A 20305-nucleotide genomic window follows, 5' to 3' on the forward strand; every position below is an offset into this window, starting at 1 on the left:
GGAGGCCTCCCCAAATGGAACAGAAAGGAGTTATTTTTACTATCATTAGTCTAAGCAGCAGTAAGTGTTAAATTGAGATATCCAGAATAGCCTTCAAAAATAGAACAAAACTTTATTTAGAAAAAGGAACTGAAGCGCCTTTTCCAATTAAGAATTTATTACATTCAAGAAACAAGTCAGTCTATTAAATTTCACATTATACAGTACAATGTAAACCCACACCAAGCAGAATAAAAACTATTAATATACAATAGGACATGCACCAATTGCTATGAGCTTTATGCAAGGTAATTAAAAACCATCAAGGCACCAAATGTTGCCAACTTCTGCATTCCAGCATTGTAAGATCATTTATAGAATAAAAGTGCAAATGCCAGGACTGCCTCCTCAGTGCTTGTAGTACAGTCCAGCATTTGGCAGTGCTTCAGGGATAATAAATAAATAAATGACACTTAACTGTAAAAGGTTACCTTTAACACTTGAGTAAATGGGCAAGTAAATGGGCATGTTAAACCCATTCCTGTTTTTATAGACAAAAACATGAATCTTACCTGAATTCAGGTATCTACCCCATTGATCACAAGTCTCGTCCTCAACACATAGATGACTTTCTGTATTGATGTTTTTCTAGCATAATCAAGGCAATAGGAAGGTAAGTTTACTCGAGTAATTCCAACCCTAAACACTTAGTTTAAACTAAGTGTTTAAGTTTCATAGAGGATCTTTAACTTAAAAGGCACTGTAAATAGGTCCTCACTGCAACTGTATATGCCAATAAACAGTTTACTGTCAAAATTTAAACATTAAAACTAACATTCATTTTCTAAAAGAAGCCTTGAGGAACACCCAAATCCAGTAACTCTAGCAGTTACAGCCTTACTTTGAACATCAAGGCTGTCTAACTGCTATGAACTAGAACTATGAACTAGACTCTTCATTGGAAATGTCTTAAATTGTTTAAAATATATAATTTTCATTAAGGGACAACCCCTTGACATTAAAAGCATGCTTTAAGGGTAAGAAAAACAAGTGATAAAAATGTATTCCATTTCCAGTTTGAGGCCAGAAATGATTAAGACATTACAGTTTCAAGCACGCTGGCCAAGACAACTCAAAATTTAGAAGTCATCCAGACAAAAGCTTCTGAGTAGCCTTAAATATAATTCCATACAATGCTGTTCAAGATGATTTACCTAATCAAGTTCTACTGGGTCTTCCTGTCACTATTTTTTAGCGCCTTTAATTGCTGTAAAAGAGAAGAACTCTTACCTTAGCATGCCAGACAGTTGCTCCATTTCTACTACTCATGATTTTAAGGAAAAAGAATAGTAATGTTCCAGTTATGAATTTAAGTGCCTCATGCATCAATTAATACAACCTGTAAAGTCTGTTTTGCACAGTATTTTTATATTTGTTGAGAAGACATTAGGCAAACACAAATAAGCACATTCCTGTATATTATGTTCAAGGAGGTTAGAGCACATTTCTCTACAGGGCTTTTTAATTTCATTTCCCATTTTACTACTTGATTATGTAACACTTCCTAGCTATCCCTGAGAATACTTACTTGCACTACATTCCCACTGGGCATTTCATTCAAAAGAAGTAGAGTAGGAATTGGGGATTTTTAAAAAATCTTCCTGGTTGCCAGGTGGATAATTTTCTTTTGGCAACATGATCTCAGGTATAAGGGAACTATAAAAATCACTCAAGAGTCTCTGCAACAAAAGTCACCATAGCTCTACTTTGAAATTGCTAGTTCCAGTTCCTTCTACTTTAGATAGACAGAAATCCAGCCAAAGCCTTTACAAGTATTTTTGGTAAATATTYGAACTAGAAAATTCTTGGTGTCCTGTTGTTAGGCCTCTCTCTCTGTTCAGATAAAGCATATGGATTGTAATTACAGCAGCAGAGCTGGCTCAGAACCATTTCTCTATCTTTTTGTGTTTGTCCTGTACTGAACTCATGTTTTTTTTCCAAAGGACAATATGTGACATCCCTTGGGGAGAGGGAAATCCCATAAAAGCAGAGTAGAAGCACTTGTCACGTCCCCTCTCCCCTCCCCAGCAGGATATGTCCATACCATCAGAGAACACTCCCTAGTTTCTAAATATAAAGCATATTACAAAGTGGAGGAAGAGGAAAAAAGGGAAAAAGAAAAACTTCAAGCAAGGCAGTCTTAATCTACACTCATTTAAGACAGTATCTATCATCTCAGCCATGCCATTTCATTTATTATTATCCAAGACTAAGTCAACACAAAAGTCTGTACAGACTTACTCTTGTTGATTAAATGTAGCTAAAACAGGATTTGGTTTGATATTTAAAAGCATTGCTTTAAGCAAAGAGAACCCTTATGTAGCAAGTGAAACAAAACTGTTTTTAAGTAAGTGCAGAGTCATGCATGACATCACTGGCAAAGATGCCACAGAAGTGCACATATGCATGCACACACCCATTAAAAACAGGCAAATATACGATGGCATTTAAATACCAACAGCAGAGAGAGAGAGGGAGGCCCTTCAACATTGCAAGATGCAAAAAAAAAAAAAAAAAAAAAAAAAGTATGAAACTTTTCACTGCAAGTTGATTCCTGCTTATTAACTTCTCAGAAGACAGCAAGAAGTCATTATGTTCTAGGTTGACCACTCATAGGACAAGATAGAGAACAAAAAAAAATCCCATGACCTGAAAATACACTAAACAGCTAAGATTCTGTGTTGTTACATTTAAAGCTATTTTGTTAGTAAATTAAAGCTCTTTTAGCAAGAAAAGTACTAAGAAAAGTGCAAAGAAGAAAACAAAACATTAGCATATTCTCATCTTTAAGAATACRAACCTAACAGTTTTGGTTTTCAAGTAGACAAACTGCAACACTTATTTCAAATTCAGATTTTGCGATTAGCAGTTTCTTTTTYACTCTTACTGGGGAGGGCTCACTGACATGATCGGTCCTTCTGCGTTCCTCCTGGCTAGTAGCAATCAAACCACAAATATAAACCACTGCTTCTCCTTTGGGAAGAATCTGCCTGTAAGTCATTCTCCAAAGAAACAAAAAGCAAATGGCACCAATCCACGTCGTACAGGACACGACAAGGTACAGTGCGGGCTGAAAGGATTGTCTCGTCAAGAGTTCTCTCTCATTTTCAAATTTTCATTTTAACGCATCCCTATATGAAAGTCTTAGCACAGGAAGCCCGAAAAGTTGTAATTTTAATTTGAGCAATTTGCTTAAAAATACTAAGTTCCTAGGTCAATATCATAGATTGTTATCTATTTATATATAATTTTACCATCTTAATACATTTGGTGATTTCAGTGATAGTGCAGTAATTAAGACAATCAATCACAAATACTTTAGACTAGTTAGATTTGTTATCACTGGTTAACCAGTAAATCAGATTTGAGCATTATAGCAGACTAATATGACCAATTTTGTCCCCCTTCCCATACACTGCTTTTAAATGATGCAGAAGCAGGGTTCTACTCTTAAGAATTAATCCTTAATACTTTTTGTCTTTGTAACAGAACCAGAAATTCTACAGTCTGCCAGCAGGATATCCAGTTTACAGCCACTGGACATCACCTGGCATTTAACCTCATTTCCTGGTCTATGTATATCACACACAAACTTTCAGTGCAGTAGGAACATTCTTCTCCCATGAGGTAAGAAAGTTCAGAATCACAGATAATAGATTTTTCTCATTTCTGATGAGAACATTTTATGACCAAGCACCTCAGAACTGCACACTTCATCCACACCCAAAAAAGCAAGTGGTCTGAACAGTCCCCTTTTTTCCAAGTTAGCTCATATTACAGCATCACTTACTTAAATGCATGCCTCCCATTTAGAAAACATCTCTTACATTTTAACATTTTCAGTATCATCTATAAATTTTAATCACATATTACCCCAACCACTTCACCATGGACTTTCCCACTCCAAGACATAGCTGCAGACTGGAAATGAAAGAGGAGAAAGGACTGGATAAACAGAAGTGGAAACACATAATTCTGCACCACTGTAAAAAGATTCTTGAACCACTTTACAAGAACAGCTACAATTCAATTGCTTTTCCCTTTTAGAAAAAGTCGGGGGGGGGTTGGGGTTTTTTTGTTTTTTTGTTTTTAAACTTCAGTCATTCTTCTCCCGGTCAACATTCACATTTTTTATGCCAGGGGAGCTACCAGCAACCACTGGAGAACCACCCAATACATCATCTGAATGTGGCTGGAGAGAGACTTTGGCTGGAGAGTCTCCTGGTATCTTACGGGAGGTCTCTATCACAGAGTTTCTCAGTGTATCATTCATTTCTATTACCTCAAAGTCTGCTTCATTCCATTCACCTGCATCCTCCTCATCCTCTTCATCTTCGTTAAGTCCAGAGCTTGACAACAAAGCTTTCCGGTCTTCACTCTCACTCATGTCTTTCAAATCATTCTCACCAGGAGAGCTGGCTAATTTGTACATCACAGGAAACAGTATCACTGTCATTGCAGAAGCTCCCAATGCAGTATACATAATCACAGGAATATGGTGAAACTTCCCTTGAAGGTACCCAACCACTGCAGGAATACACATCTCACCCAGAGCAGCACCGACCACAAATAAAGAGGCAGATTTTCCTTGTATGATAGTGTACTGTTCTATCCAGGAAATGCCACTGGGAAAGATGGTAGCCATTGAAGCTCCATATACAGCCGTTCCGGCCCAGAGTGAAACCGGGTATTTCGCAAAGAACGCCAGGCACAAAGAGGAGACAGCAGAGCCTGCAATACTCAACACGATCAGAGTACCGGGGTATAAGCAAGCAGCACAACATATTGCCACTCCTCTGCAAGCAGCAAATGAGCCCCAGAAGAGAGAATTCAAAGCAGCCGCTTCATTTTCTTTCATCTCAGCAAAGACCTTTGCATAAGTAAATATGTAAGAGCCATAAGTGACCTCTGCTCCCACGTAGCAGAAGAAGAATATGAAAAGGAGAAAAATAAGGGCATAGTGGTATTTGGCAGTTACATGTTTTTGCAAAGAAGCCTTTGATTTGTCTTGAGCTGAGCTGCTCCTTGAATACAAAATAAAAAAGAAGAAASAAACAAACAGAAGACACGTCCCTATAACAACATAGGACCACAAAAAATCTGCACTGAGATGGTGTTTCAGTGCTGATGTAGTTGATGCTGTTGGCACAGACTTCAAGACAGACTGGTTTGTCTTTTCATCTACTGGAAGGTCTTTAGATACGGAGCCTCCCAATGCCATTTTGGCCAGAATTGGAGCCACAAACGCACCTACTGCAAAACTGAAGTGTAAGGCCTGCATATGTGGTCCAGCTTCTGTTCCCCATGTATTCAATGCAAGTATATTGCCACCTGCAGATTGGAGAGAGGAGAATTCATTCATTTCAGTCTGAAACGAGATATTGCTTAAAAAAATAACCAAAAACAACAACAAAAAACACACAAATTGAATATGTTGCTAATCAGTCTGCCAGCACAACCTTTTGTGACCCAGTTTATATGTATTTAATTTGCAATAATCCCAGCTTTAGCAAATACAATGTGCAAAAATTGCGGTTAACTAAAATTCTGCATGTAAGCACCTTAAACCTGCATGCATAGTTGAGTTTTAGGAGGGTATTCACAGCAGTCAAAATAAAAGAGCCAGAAAGTAGCTCAGTCCAGGAACAACGGCTGTACTTAATTATCCTGTTTGACAATTTATCTGTTTATGCCCCAGTATAGCCGTAGCTGGCTTGGCCAGCCATTCCCCAGCTCTCTTTCCTCTTCCAGAGGGTTTAAACTGAAGATTCTTCAGCACATCCAGCAGTCTCCAGTAACACTACTACTGTCTTCCCAGATCATCAGTCGCACTCACCTGTAATTTGTAGCATTTCTCAGCCTTTTTTCGAAACAGCAAATCTAACTGCTTCTCATTTCTATCAGTTCAAAACAACAATGCAGAATCCTAAGAATCAGAGCTCTCATTAAACAACATCCAAGGAAACATCAAGAATCACTTGATTCCGATGGGCAGGGACTACCCCAGCTGCGTTCAGATGACTTGTGGCATTTCCAGAAGCAGAAAGGTGTACCATAATATTGCTGCAGAGGCCAAACTACAGTACCCTCAGCTCAACAACAATGCTAGACAATAAGATCTGAGAGACATTTTTAAATAGCTCAAGAGGAATGTGGGAAAATAAGAACAGTAATCAAATTCCTGTGCTACAGTACAGCAACCCTTGTCACTCATCACTAATGTTGTTCCAGATTAATTCATTTCCATTCTGCTGCCTTGCCTTTAGCTTCTCCCACTACTGTTGCTTAGGCTGGGAAGTATCCCTGTCCAAAAGGTCTGGCTTTCAGGCAGAACCCACTCAAAGAATTTTTACAATAAACCCACAGGATTTTCCCATACAAAGAATTTTTAAACCAAGTACCATATATATGATCCTACCAGGGGCAGCAAATACGCCTCTGCATTCAGGTTATTTAGCATAATCTGTGCCATGGCAAACCATCTTTTTCACTACTGGATCCGATGTCATGCTCTCTTTAATGTTACAGAGCTCTCTCAAACACCACAGAATTATGACAGACAGTTCACATGCAAAGCCATCATTCCACTGTGTTGCCTATCAGCCAAGCCACTGAAACAAATCCCTGGCTTGGCTTCTTTCACAGGTGTTTGGATGGGAAGGCCAGTACATTAGCCAATTATTACTCAGAAATAAGCCTTCCCCAGAGCAGGTCAGCCAGATACAGAACTATCATATTCACTAGTAAGTAAACACAGGCTTCCTCAGCAAGCCAGAAAAGTTGGCACACTGCTGGCACAGCACAGGAAGGATGCCAAGGGACTGGCTTCTTGTTGCAACTTTACCACCACCTCCTACTCAAAATTCAGGACAGTCCATCACCGGCCTATTTTCGATTGTATCCTGACCTCCATCTGCAAGCATACCAGTGTTGCCCAGGCATCTCCTRTTCATGCTTATGTCTCTTGCCATGGCCTTGCCTCCTGACCCAAACTGCCTGCTACAGCCCTACCACTAACTCACCTTTCCTAAGCCATACCCCATGAACTAACCTAATTTGTATGAGAATTTTTTGTACCTCTAATATAATTGACCTTCCTGACTGCACCTATATGACATTTGCTTCATATCTGCATCAGTACATGTTCCTCCAATAAGGAGCCTCTACTAAGAAATTGGTTTTGAACAGGTTTTGAAGAAAGGTGTTTTATCGGGGCTGTCTCCAGCAGTGTGCACATGCAATTTGGGGTCACAGAATAAATTTGGACTCCCAAACACTTAAGTGATGCTGGCCAAAGGCATCCAGCACCCTTAATTCAAAGAGATCAATGATATGTGCTGTCAGTGAGCTATAGCAGTAAACGTCTGGTGTGAATCTCAAAATGCTGCCTGGCCAGGTTGAAGTAGCCAACTCTCCGATACAGCAGCTGTGAGCATCTTCCTCTCTCAAACATCAGGGCTTGCTCAGGACAAACTGTTCCATCTAGCACTAATGAACAGGAACAGCTAGCTTCTTATAGATGCGTAATTCTAAGAAAACACTGTTTTAAGAGCCAACAGCACATGGCACTTCCCTTAAGCCTATAACTGCCTCCTGAAGTGCATATTGGTCTTCTACAGGAAGCCAAGAGATACCCAGCTTCCCAAGCCAGCTTGCCCCAAGCCCCAAAACCAAGCAGGTCTGTTACAGAGACACAGACTCTGGAAGTCTCAGGAGCAGAATAAACCACCAAGAATCCTGGCCAGATACAACAGCTCCCCTCTTTTAGTTCAAGATGTGCCAAATGAAATACTTCAAGCTCACCAAAATTGTTATTGGTAAGTTTTCACTCAGTTCACTGAAGGAACTAATGGATTGAAAGGTCACTTACCTGTGTCTAGAATTCCCATGGAACTTCCAATAACTGACATCAAGACAGTTAACAGCAGGGATTTCTTACACCAAGGTATGCCATAAAGACCAATCGTTGTTGCAAGCATGGATAATGCTATAAAAATAAAAAATAAAAACAAACAAACAAAAAAACCACACACACCTTATATTACAGCTTCCATTTTAAATACAAAACATACAGTAAACCACAAAATACAAAAATACATTAGTAATTCTTAAAGTTGCAGATGATCCTACTAGGTGATGTAACCCAACTACCTTAATTAATTATCAGCAGAAGCAGTCAGGAAAAAAAAGAAATATATACACACATATACACACACACAACAGAACCATTTTTTACTTGGAAAATTAGTTTTATCGAAACATAAATACTTTATGAAACTGCACTATTTTGCTAAAGCTTTATTTGCAAGTAGAATAACATCCCGTACAACATTCTGATTTAGATACTTTATCACAAAAGAAGATAAAAGTGTTTTTGAACAATATAAAATTTTTCTTCTGAGAACTGCAAAGCATTAAATTTGACTCCATTTAAAAGGAAGCCAAATTATTAAACTCTTAAAATCCTCTAAAGTGACTGCCCCTTGGTCAATAAGCAACCTCTATATAAAAATGTTAGTTTTCCTTGATATTCCGTTCCCACATGAGGGACATATTCCAAATGAATTCTAGATTATCAAGAGACATAACTACAGTATTTCAGACCATAAYGTGAGCTGAAATTGATTGACTGTATTTGTTTTGCTTTATTCACTAAATAGACAATATATCAATTTGAAAAAGATTTTAGAGCTGATGGAAATTATTATTAAAAATTTGGGAAGAAGTTCAACAGTTAACTTCTATGTTTATGATCACCTTCAGTTAAAATATTCTACAAGTAATATCTTGAATATATAGTGTTAGATTTTTAGAAAGCTTGTATTAGTTTAGACTATTATTTTTCAGATCAATGCTTAATCGTAATTCTGGCAGATACTAAAAATCAATAGAGATAGATGCAATTAAGAATTTAGGCTAATCTCCCTCCCCCCCCCCCGAAAAAGCAACCCAGCACCCTAGAACCCTAGTGAGATACTTGAAATACATGCCTCAAAACAATTTTAACGGCTAGCATACTGAACTGCAAGGCGAAAAGCTAAGGATGGGGTGCACTAAATCCAGCTTCTCAGATGCCTCACACAGAGCTGAAAAATAACTTCACAGTAAGTTCCCAGGTGTCCACTTCAGATCTTCACCTGAAGATCGGTACTTATAAACTTCCTGACAAAGAAAGATTATGTTTTCAACTCTTCAACTGTTGAAACTCTGCTACTGTACAGAGAAAAGGTGGGAGGTATGTTAACCACATGAGCAAGAGCATCCCTTATAAGCAGCCCTCAGGTATAGAAATAGGAGAAGATTCAGTAGTTCAGACTGTATTTTTCATGTAAGTGCTACCAAATTGGAAGCGCCTGAGAAGATGGAATACACTCTGCAAGCATTGTTGACAAAGAGCTATCCTATGTGACAGATTAAGAAAATACTGAACTACTTCATGTTAATACTCATTTCCACAGATGAATTAATGTCATTATTCAAGGTAAAATCTCAAATGTCAGAGACAGACAATTCTGACCATGTCAGATGTGCAAAAAAGACCAGAAAGCTAAAGGGAACATTCTTTATAGGTGTTCTGGAGCAGGGGAATAAAAAACAGGTGGGAGAACAAATAAAGCTGAAGGACATCTTAGAACGAGAACAAGAGGAACTGACCAAAGGAGGGGAAGACAAGAAGAGGAAAAGAAGAGACAGACATTACATGACATGATTGTTCATGATAACAGAACRTAGGCATATAGGGTAAGAAGAGATTTAAGTTCAAATGCTAGCAATGAAAAATGAACCTTCCCATATTCTCCAAACCAATCTTGCGATTACAGCACTGTCCTTAAGGGAGGCAGAGTTATGTTTGAATCTCCCCAAGGAAAGATATAGGAGGAGAAGGAATAGGAAGAATCCCAGTATCTTCTTCAACCGCTAACTTACGGCACAAATGGACATGCTGCCATTATTAGGTATATTTTAAAAGAAACTGGTTGCCAATGCTGCCCCTGAAAGGAAAAAGATGGGCTTCCAGAATTTCAGGTGTGTTCTGAGAATCTCTTCCTGAAAAAGCCTCTTAATGTGACTCTGAAACGAGCATTTAGTTTCTGGATTGTAAGTGTGGCAGTCAGCAATTTAACTGCTCAGTAGCCCAGCTTCACCAGAACTGAGACAGTCCTATGCTTGTACAGGAAAAAAATAACTTACATTACATGGTTATTTTAAAATAACCACGTTACATGTGGCCAGAAAAACATTAAGATCATAAACCATGTTTCCTATAAATATTTGCATGGCTAGGCAGCAATGGAGCAGCAAGCTCTCAAGATCACAAATAATTTTTAAAATCTTTCACTTTAAATGAGTCCTAATTAAATTCAATCAGAATCTCTCTGCTTTTGCCAGGTACACAAAGGTGAACACTTCTGCTGAGCTTTAACAAAGAAGAGTTTTACAGTACAGTTTTCCGTGCAGAACAGTACCTCAGCATGACTGCAGTAGCTTTCAGCTGCATGCGGATGTTAAAGAATATTGGACTGAAGCTGTCTAGAATTAATCGCTTAGCATAACTTGCTTAGCAAATTAACGTTAAGTTAGCGTTAGTAGCTAAATTTGCTGAAGCCCTTAGGCCACAAGCTGTGGACTTTCCCCTAGATATGTTGAACTTTTACCTAGAAGGCCCCAGAGCCGGTTCAAGCCGGAGAGATAAGGAGGGGAGGATGACTGTAGAGAGAAATAAGCAGTTTAGCATTAATGAGCACCAGCAGGGAGATGGACTTTAACCTAGGACACAGAAGAAAGAAACAAAGGGACCACAAGACTGATCCCAGGGGACAAGATAAGGGAGTAGAAGAGCCAGATGACTAAGCAAGAAAGAAGTAACCACAAAGACTGGTTCCCAGGGACAAGATAAGGGAGTAAAAGAGCCATCGATAAACATGCAGAAGTGCGATAAGTAGTAAAGAATACACCTGGAAACTACAGAAAGGACCAACTGGGAGCTAGAAGACCCTAAACTCTACTATTATGATTGATTTCTGAACTATGGGATGGATACTAGACAGGAAGGGTGTAATTACCCAGGGATTTGTTCAAATGGGGTCCCTCTCCAGAGGCACCCAGCTCAAGCTGTTATTTGCTGCTGTACCACTTACAGTAAATCAGTTTGTGACACTGTGTCTGAAACTCTGCTTCGGGAAACCTAGGGTCAAGAAACTTCTTTAACAGTTTGGCACCCCAGATGGGACCCTAGGCCACCACCACCGGATCTTCTCGCCTCCAAACATCCAACTGCTGGCAGCAGGTGAGTTCATCTGGGACCTCTGGAGCAGGAGGAAGCCTGCGGAAGGGCAAGTGTTAAAATTGCCTGAGCAGATTCAGTGAAAGCTTTAGAGGGGGTTCGAGTTCCTCTCAGTAGAAAATATAGGGGTGAGTTGGAGTCTCTCCCCTGCTGCAGCTTTTTCAAAGGGGACGCAGCCTGACCAGCATAAGGCACACATAGACTATAAACGACAGGAAATGTACCTGGCATAAAGAAGGGGGCGCTCTTAGCCAAGGTACTGGAAAATTGGAAAAAGATCAATGGTACAGTTGTCTTGTCAAAAAAGCGCGCAGTTACATTATGTCAGGAGGATTGGCCATTCGCAACAAAGCGCACTGTAAGGGGTACCAGGTATCGTGACTAGTGTGAGTGCATGTAACCTGGGAACCGAAGGGGGCACCCGTCAGCTGATAAAGCCACCCACTGCAAAGGGACAGCAGTCCTAGTGGTCAAAGACTCGGATGGTGTGAGCGCAGTTCCCAGAGAAAGAGAGAGAGACCCTGCCAAAGGTGACGCTAGCGCTAGCAGATGCTAATACCCCCTATCTGCCCTGCCTTATATGCCTGATGATCTATCTGCTGTTCCTTCTCCTCCTTTACCATCTACCTCTACTTTACCAGCTGCTGGAATCTATCCTATGGTCTCTAACGTGTTGCCTAATCCTGCTGCTTTACAGCAAGGGGGAATGAGTGGAGCCAATCCCCCTCCTGCTGTATTACATGGTATTTACTGATCAACCTGGGAATCCTAGCAATTTAGCCTTGTGGGGAAGCAAAATGCCAAGGTTAAGGGAGGATGTTGAGCAATGTGCTCAATTATTTTCCAACATATGTACAGGGTATAACCCGAGTTGGGGAGATACCCAAATTCTTTTGAGAGAATTATTGCAACCAGATGAACGGGATAAAATAATCAGTAAAGATGCAGAACTAGCACAAGTKGGGGGAAACAGAAACCCCTGACCAGCAAATGATCCAAATCCRGATTATAATAATGCAGGAGATAGATAGAGCCACGTGCCAAACAGGACTTCAAAATTTAATAGAAGCAATTAGGGCATGCAGCAATTTAGGAGTAAATTGGACTAAAGTACAAGAATGTAGACAGTGACTAGATGAACACCCCAGTGACTTCTGGGGACAGCTTCGGCAAGTCCTGCTAAAATATGGGGGAATGACCCCACAGAACTTCAATGATGCATTTGCAATTAGTGTTTTTATAGATCAAGCAGCCCCGGATATACGAAAGTATTTTAAAGAACATATGCCAAATTGGCAAGGAGAGACTTTACAGAAGATTTTAAGTGTAGCAGTATTTGTATATGATGTACAAGAGAAAAAACAGAAAGCTGAGCAAGTAAAAGAAAGAAAGAGCAAAAGAACAAGAAGCTAATCTGCTGGCAGCAGCTTTAGCAAGAAACTTGCAAGTGAAAGCTAGGGGTCAAGGAAGAGGAAGGTCAAGCCCGGGGTTCAGGCCGAGGCCAGGAAACAAAGGAAGAAGGACAGGGGGAAGTGAAGGGAGAGAGTGTTATTATTGTGGGGATTTAGGACATCTACAGCAGGAATGTCCCCTTTGGCTGCGAGATCTGACTAAAGAAGGGAACTACCAATGCGAAGAGTTAGTCCGAGGAGATGACCACTCAAAATGACAGGAGGAAGGGAGCCCTGACGATCTTGAGGAGGCAGTAGGGTCGGGAATTTTTTTGTATGTGGGGAATTCCTTCAGACCAGAAAGGACATATAGTGGGCAAAGTGGAAGGCCAAGAGGTTGAATTTTCAGTAGATACAGAAGCCATGTTATCTCTTTTAAATTTTACCCCAAAAGGATCCAAAACTAAAGATAAGGTTCTAATACATGGAGTCACAGGAGGAGGGGAAAAGAGGTTAAGTAAACCTCTGTTGGTAACAATAGGGAACAAAAGTGTATTAGCTGAAGAATCTCCAACACATTTGCTAGGAAGAGATCTTTTGCAAGCCCTAGATGTAGAATTACGCTTATCACCTGAAGGAATGGATCTAATAATTATGGGAATGAGTGTAATCACTGAAAGCCCAAACCCCAGAGTAAAAGTACCAAAAGCATTAAAATCTGTGCCAACAAAGCTATGGAGTAAAACTGATACTGATGTTGGATTGTTAGTCTCAGCTCAATCCGTACTCATAAAAACAAAGGGAGGAGCACCACCAGCTATAAAACAGTATCCTATTCCCCAAGGAGCCAAAAAAAGCATACAAAAGCAGATAGAACCCCTTGGGTCAGATATCTGTCTAAAAGTATGCATTTTGCCCTATAATACTCCCATACTCCCTGTAAAAAAGAACAAACTAGACAAAGATGGAGATCCAGAATACCGCTTTGTACAAGATTTGCGGGCAATTAATCACCATGTGGTGACTCCTCACCCAGTGGTGCCTGATCCTTCCACAGTACTTTTACAAATACCACATTGGGCAAAATGTTTTACTGTAATTGATCTAACYGCTGCTTTCTTTAGTATCTCACTTGATGAAAGTAGTCAACCCTTATTCGCCTTTACATGGAAAGGACAACAATTAATGTGGACATGCCTTCCCCAAGGGTTCACAGGGTTTCCTACAATTTTCTCACAAATATTAGGAAATGATTTAAAAAATGTAGAATTACCAGGTAAATCAGCTCTCATGCAATATGCAGATGATTTGCTGATAACAAGTAGGGATGAAAATGCCTGTACAATAGACACTGTGCATCTATGTACTGCTTTAGCAGAAAAAGGTCACCGTGCATCTCTGTCTAAACTCCAGCTGTGTCAAAAGGAAGTAAAATGCTTAGGATTCATTCTGAGAGAAGGGCAACGACTAGTAGACCCAGAAAGAGTAAATGCTATAATAAAACTCCCCCCTCCAATAACAAAGAAACAGTTACAAGGATTCCTTGGAGCTGTGGGAGTTTGCAGACCATGGATCCGTAGACTGGGAGAATTAACAAAACCCCCTGGCAAAGGCAACAAGGAACGAAGAGGCAGAAACCGTTGCATGGGGCCCCCAGAGAGAACAAGCTTTTAAAACCCTAAAAGGAGCTTTGGCATCTGCACCTGCTCTCGGGCTCCCAGATTATACAAAACCCTTCAATTTGTATGTACATGAACATAAGGGGATGGAAGCATTCCACAGGAATGCTGTGGAAGGAAAGAGGACTTTTTTTACATCTGCTGGGAAAATGATTGCTAACAGACAAGAAGCGCAAGAATTGTTAAAGGCGCTTGAACTTCCCAAGAACACTGCTGTAATACACTGCCCAGTCCATACTAAGGACACCACAGAAATTAGTAAAGGGAATGCTTTAGCTGATGCCACCACAAAGGCTGCAGGCCGACAACCTCTGAAGGAATGTATGGTTGCAATTCCAATGGGGAACCAGAACGAATGGCCAAATTTAACAGACCCCAAAACCATGTATGAAAAGGACTGCTCAGCAGAAGAGAAGAAACAGTGGGAAAAGTGGGAAGCAAAACAAGATGACGATGGAATATGGACAACTGGAGGAAAACCAATGTTACCAAAAAAAAAAAAAAAAAGTAATTACTGTGGCTAGGTGGTTTCACGATAAAGCTCATGGGGGAGCAGAGGCGGTGGCTAACCAGGAACAAAAAGTATGGGCAGCTTCAGGAATTTACACTGCTGCAAAAAGAATAACCAACAGCTGCCCGACCTGCCAAAAGTTCTCAAGTAGCAAACCAAGCTCAGAATTAGGGGAACGACCGTGGGCTTACTTCCCTTTTCAAAGGCTACAAATAGATTACACGGATATGCCGTCCGTCAATGGGTACAAACACTTGTTAGTGATAGTAGATCAGTTATCAGGCTGGGTAGCAGCTTTCCCAACAAGGAAGGCCGACTCAGGAGGGGTAGCAAAAGCCTTACTAAAAGAAATTATACCCGGGTATGGGGTTCCAGAATCAATTGAGTCAGACAGGGGTGCCCATTTTACAGCAAACATAATTGATCAACTATATAAATCATCAGGAATAGAAAGGAACCTACATACCCCTTATCACCCACAGTCTTCAGGACAGGTGGAGAGAATGAACAGAACATTAAAAGAAAAGATAAGAAGAATATGCACACACACTAGTCTAAAATGGCCAGAAGCACTGAACCTAGCTCTATGGGATGTTTGAAATGCTCCGCGACAACCCATAGGACTAACACCAGCAGAAATTATCTTCGGGAGACATTTAGCCATACCAGGGACTTATATCCCAGCTAAGACCAGCCTGTTGGATGGGGATGAACAGCTGACCCAGTATGTCCTAGGCATGCAAAATAGGTTTAAAAATCTTAAAAAATATTCTCAATGGTATTAATCCACACCGCCTGAAATACAAGTGCACGATATACAACCTGGGGATGAAGTTTAATTAAAGTATTTTCAGGAAAATCCAAGTTAGAACCTAAATGGAACTATATCCATTAGAACATAGAGTATGGGCCCAATGAAATGGAAACAAATGGCAAACTGTAGATGTTAACACATGCATTGTACGAGAACAAGAAGGATTTATTTGTGAGAGTAACACTATCAAAGTTCAAGATGTTTGTCTTGACACTGAACAAAATGTTTGTCATTTTGAAATACATCCCTATGAAACCCCTGAAACTGTACTTGTATATATTGCAAAAGGATGTGTTTGTATGAGAATCCTTTGTGATTTTATATCAGCAGATAGCATTACTGTAGATACCAGTAATCACTCAAATGTTTGTGTTTTTAACTTCACTACAATTATTGAATGCGATTTTAATTATTCAGCTCCTGTTACGTCTCATCAATTGTTACAATCAAATTATGCATTAAGTCAAGATTTATTGCCTAATCCCATTGGAATGAATCTTACTTTGGTAAAGAAACACTACAATATGATGATTTATATCAATTGTTAAAACATATACAGAATAACAGACAAAAAATTCTAATTACTGTCCACCATGATACAAAAGAAATACATCATGTACTCGAAAGGGTAATAAAGAACAGAGAACATCATTGGTGGAAAACTCTCTTGGGATGGTCACCAACTGCAACAGGGATTTATAATCCCATGTTGCACCCAGTAGTAGTTGTGTTAAGTTTAACCTTGTTACGCCTATTATTTACAGTCATATTGTACATAAAATTATGGAGAATATTAGTATGCCTCAAAAGACTTTGGAAACTCTGTTTAATATATTAGCAAGAATGCTTAGTAAAAACAAAGGGAGGACTGTTAAAGAATATTGGACCGAAACTGTCTAGAATTAACTGTCTAGAATTCTTTAACAGCAGGTAAAAGTTTCCCATCAAATAATGTTTCATAGCCAGTGATCATACCATCAAATCGCTGCAGCATAATTTAAAACAGTGCTTTAAAATACATCAAGATTCATGGGGGAAGGGGGCAAAGCGTGTATTCAGAGACATCTATTCTTTTCCACACACTTACCTAAGAGAAGATGCGCRTTCATGCAGTCAAAGAGAACCCCTCCAAGCACTGACCCGCCAAGGTAGCCCAGCGAGCGACCCACGAAAATATAGTAAATGTCACTGACGTTTTTATTCACGTTGTCGGCCAAATTTTGAAAGGTAGGTCCGAGGACAGCAATACTCATACCCTGGAAAACATTGTAAAGGGGTTTATTTCGCGCGTGATGTTTAAGCAGCCGGAAGCTTTCTCGGTCCTGTCTACAAATAACGTGCGAGCGCTTGGGCTCCGGGGGCCCGGCGGCGGCCCCGCAGCCGGGCTGAGGCAGCCCCCGGGGGGGCGGCGCTGCCGGCTCGCACCGCAGCGGCGGTTAAACGGCCGGCCGCCACCGCCGCGGGACACGCGCGCGGCAGTTAAACGGCCCGGCCCAGCAGCGGCCAAGGGAGCCCGGCGGGCGCCGYATTAGCAGTTAAACGGCCGGGCGCGGCCGCCCGCCGGACCGAGGGGCGGGCCGAGCGCTCGAGGGACAAACCGGAGCGGCGAGCGTCACAGGCAAGGCGGGGGGCAACCGGCGGCGGAGACCGGGCGAGGAAGCGCCGGGTGGCAGCCGGCCCGGGGCCCTCCCCGGCCGGAGGGAGGGCGCAGGGGCGGCGAGCTCGCGGCGCCAAGGAGCGCTCCCCTCCCGCCGCCCGCCGCGCTCACCAGCCCCAGGAAGGCGGCGCACAGCGCCCCGGAGATGCACCACCGCAGGGCTGCTCCTTCCCCGCCGCGACCGCTGCGCCAGCTGCCGCCGACCACGGCCACCTCCGCGCGCGACGCGTCGGGGGCGTTGAGGAGGCGCGGCGCCGCCGGCCCCGGCCCCGGAGCAGCGCCCGCCTCCCCCGGGCCGGCGAACCGAACGTGCTTCTTCCGCTCGGCGCCGGCCATGGCTCCTCCCGCCGCGGCGACGGCCGCTCCGGCCCGCGAGGGAACACGGAACCGCTAGCCCCGCCCCCCCGCATCATGGCGCGGGCGGGGGAAGACTACAGTTCCCGGCGTGCTTTGCTGCACAAGGGCTCCCCCAGCGCCCTGGGTTGGGCGAGGGCGGGGAGGGGCCTACGGCGCGTGCGCGCGGGAGGCCCCGCTCGGCCCCGCCCCCGTCACCGCGGAGACGGGCCGCGGCCTCGTGCAGAAAGTGGCGGCGTATGCGGTGGTTTGAACAAAGGTGGCYGTTAACTTCACGCTCGCGCCTTCACGTCTGGCTCTGTGAGAGCTTAGCAAGAAAACGCCTGCAACATCCGCTTTATATTTAGCGGCGATTCCTCAAGAGCTTCCCCCCTCTCTCATCGTGTGATACCATGTACGGTGTGACTCGGGAGGACAGGGATTAAGTTAAAAAGATGAATGCTTTCCTTAAGCAAATGGCTCCCCCAGCTGATCCCGGCACGGCCTTCAGGTGCCATTTTCACAACCCTGGCTTTAGTCCAGGTGTTTCCTGACTTGTGAGTCAGACTGCAATTTTTGTTCAGCAGTGGCAGGGTACCAAAATGACTGGCAGCATTGCTTAGCCATGACTGTCGTCTTCAAGCTGTGATGTCTATATGTAAATTCATGCTATGTGGCTTCAATACACAGCAGCAATGTAAGCACTGAAAATCTGTTGCTTCAGCCAAACTTTTCTGCACTCTCTTACCTATCTGTAAAAGAGGAGGAAGATGCTCTTTTGAGGTACTGCTACCGCAGCTTAAACTAGGGGCTCAGCTTCTCCAGGCTTACCAAGAGAACAGACTTCGGCCCATCTATTTAAACAGATTTTTTTACTGATTTTTACCGTTTTTAATGTAACATTTTACATAGCAGTTATCCAGATGATTGCTCTGTGTGACAACCATTCTCCTGGTCCAACAGCTAATGCTGTTGTCCCCTCTAGATTTTTTAATTTTTTTCAAGTTTTCCAGTTGGTGACTTGTGTTCACTCAATTTGTAACAACTTTTCTAACATTAAGCTAAAGCTAATTAATGGCTAACTCTAAACAGATGTATAGCAGCATCCTATAATGGCTACAGGTTGCATCTTTTCTTTATTTTCACTAGTGCCTGAGAAAAATGTAGCCTTTCCAAGGACGCTATGCAGCAATATCTACTTCTAATAGATAATGCATATGCAACCTCTGGCATTTTTTTAAAGGAGCAATTAATATTTTATTTTWAAAATTATATTTTAATAAAAATAATTTTTATGTGGTGATTAATACATAAGCTTGCACAATGCAAATAGTTACAGTCCTATGCTGTACTATTTTCCTTATCTTTAGGAGACAATTAAAAGTGTACTCATGAAGCCATGTAAGTACCCTTTTCTGCTCTTGGAACCGTTGCCAACTGCTTCAATATTGGTCACGTTTATGTCCATGTCAGGGTCRGTGGCAAACAAAGGTTGTTTTTAGTGTATATCAGAACACTTAAAAGCTCTTTCTCAGGGAGATCAATCTGTGTGCCTAGTTTTAAATCCCATATATTCAGCTATTTCAGTTATGAATACTTAAGTGAGATGGGGTAGTCCAGGAACACCTTACCTACACCATTCTGCTTTTCTATGTAAAACTGAGCTTTTGCTCAAACTTCTAAATGGCATTTATGCTTTGATCAAATTCAAGGGTTGCAAAATTTCAGTCATACACACTCTAGCAGTTTAAAATAGCCAGAAAAGTGGGATTTACGTGTAGGCCTTGCTGATCAACACTTTAACAAAGCTAAAATAAACAAGCTTTGAGATAAGCCTCAAAAAATGTAACTCTTTAGAAATGCCTTCTACAGGTAATACAAGTGTGCTCAGCCTACCATTTCTGGAAAAACAGATCTTAGGAGAACAGCCCCTTAGGAGGCCCAATGGCTTTTTCTTACTGATAAAAAAGTCTTTGGCATACAGGCCAAAATCTATGAATTTGATTTGTTTTCACAGCATTACTGCATGTGCGCTGTATCAGACACAAAACAGTTACTTTTTTAATGCATTATCACATAACTTGAAAATTGTTCTGGCCTCTTAACTTAGCATAAAAGGTCTTTGTCTTCCATATTGCATGTGTCACATGGTGCTTATAGATATTGCTGAGGTGTGCATACTTGTGGGCTCTCCTTTTAGCTTGTCTTACAGCTAAATTAAAACACTATCATATAAATTTATACTACTTGCCAAGAGTAGTTCACAGGCTTTTAAAAATGTCCTATAATACTGTTTCATGTCATTGTTGCTGTTCAGCACTGAGGTGCTACTCCCTGAAACAAAGGCTTTCGGGAGTTGTCTTTCAGAGAATATTATTTTCAGTCTCCCAAGCAGCTCTCTGAAATGTAATTCCCTGAGTTGTATATATATATTTTTTTAATTCTCCAAGTTGTTCAGAACAGAAATGTATACTAAAGCATAACAGCTACTGTATGTAGATTCTGGCAGCCTAATGCTGTTTCTGCTGGCACTGGTTAGCATGCTGCAGGTACAACTCCAGTTCATAACCTGAGGGAAGGGATGAATGCAAATCAAA

General features: G+C 41.5%; 1 protein-coding gene across 1 annotated transcript; it reads right to left on the reverse strand.

Annotated features, from left to right (window-relative positions):
- Nucleotides 1-87: 87 nt before the first annotated feature.
- Nucleotides 88-17797, reverse strand: MFSD4B (major facilitator superfamily domain containing 4B). Its single transcript, XM_026065532.1, has 4 exons — nucleotides 17487-17797; nucleotides 16806-16974; nucleotides 7910-8026; nucleotides 88-5370 (listed from the first exon to the last, which is right to left on the reverse strand). The coding sequence occupies exons 1-4, from the start codon at nucleotides 17709-17711 to the stop codon at nucleotides 4136-4138; spliced, it is 1746 nt and encodes a 581-aa protein (XP_025921317.1). The 5' UTR covers nucleotides 17712-17797; the 3' UTR covers nucleotides 88-4135.
- Between the last annotated feature and the right edge of the window lie 2508 nt (nucleotides 17798-20305).

The sequence above is a fragment of the Apteryx rowi genome, unplaced genomic scaffold (genome assembly GCF_003343035.1).
Source record: "Apteryx rowi isolate R43461 unplaced genomic scaffold, aptRow1 scaffold_229, whole genome shotgun sequence".
Classification (NCBI taxonomy): Eukaryota; Metazoa; Chordata; class Aves; order Apterygiformes; family Apterygidae; genus Apteryx; species Apteryx rowi.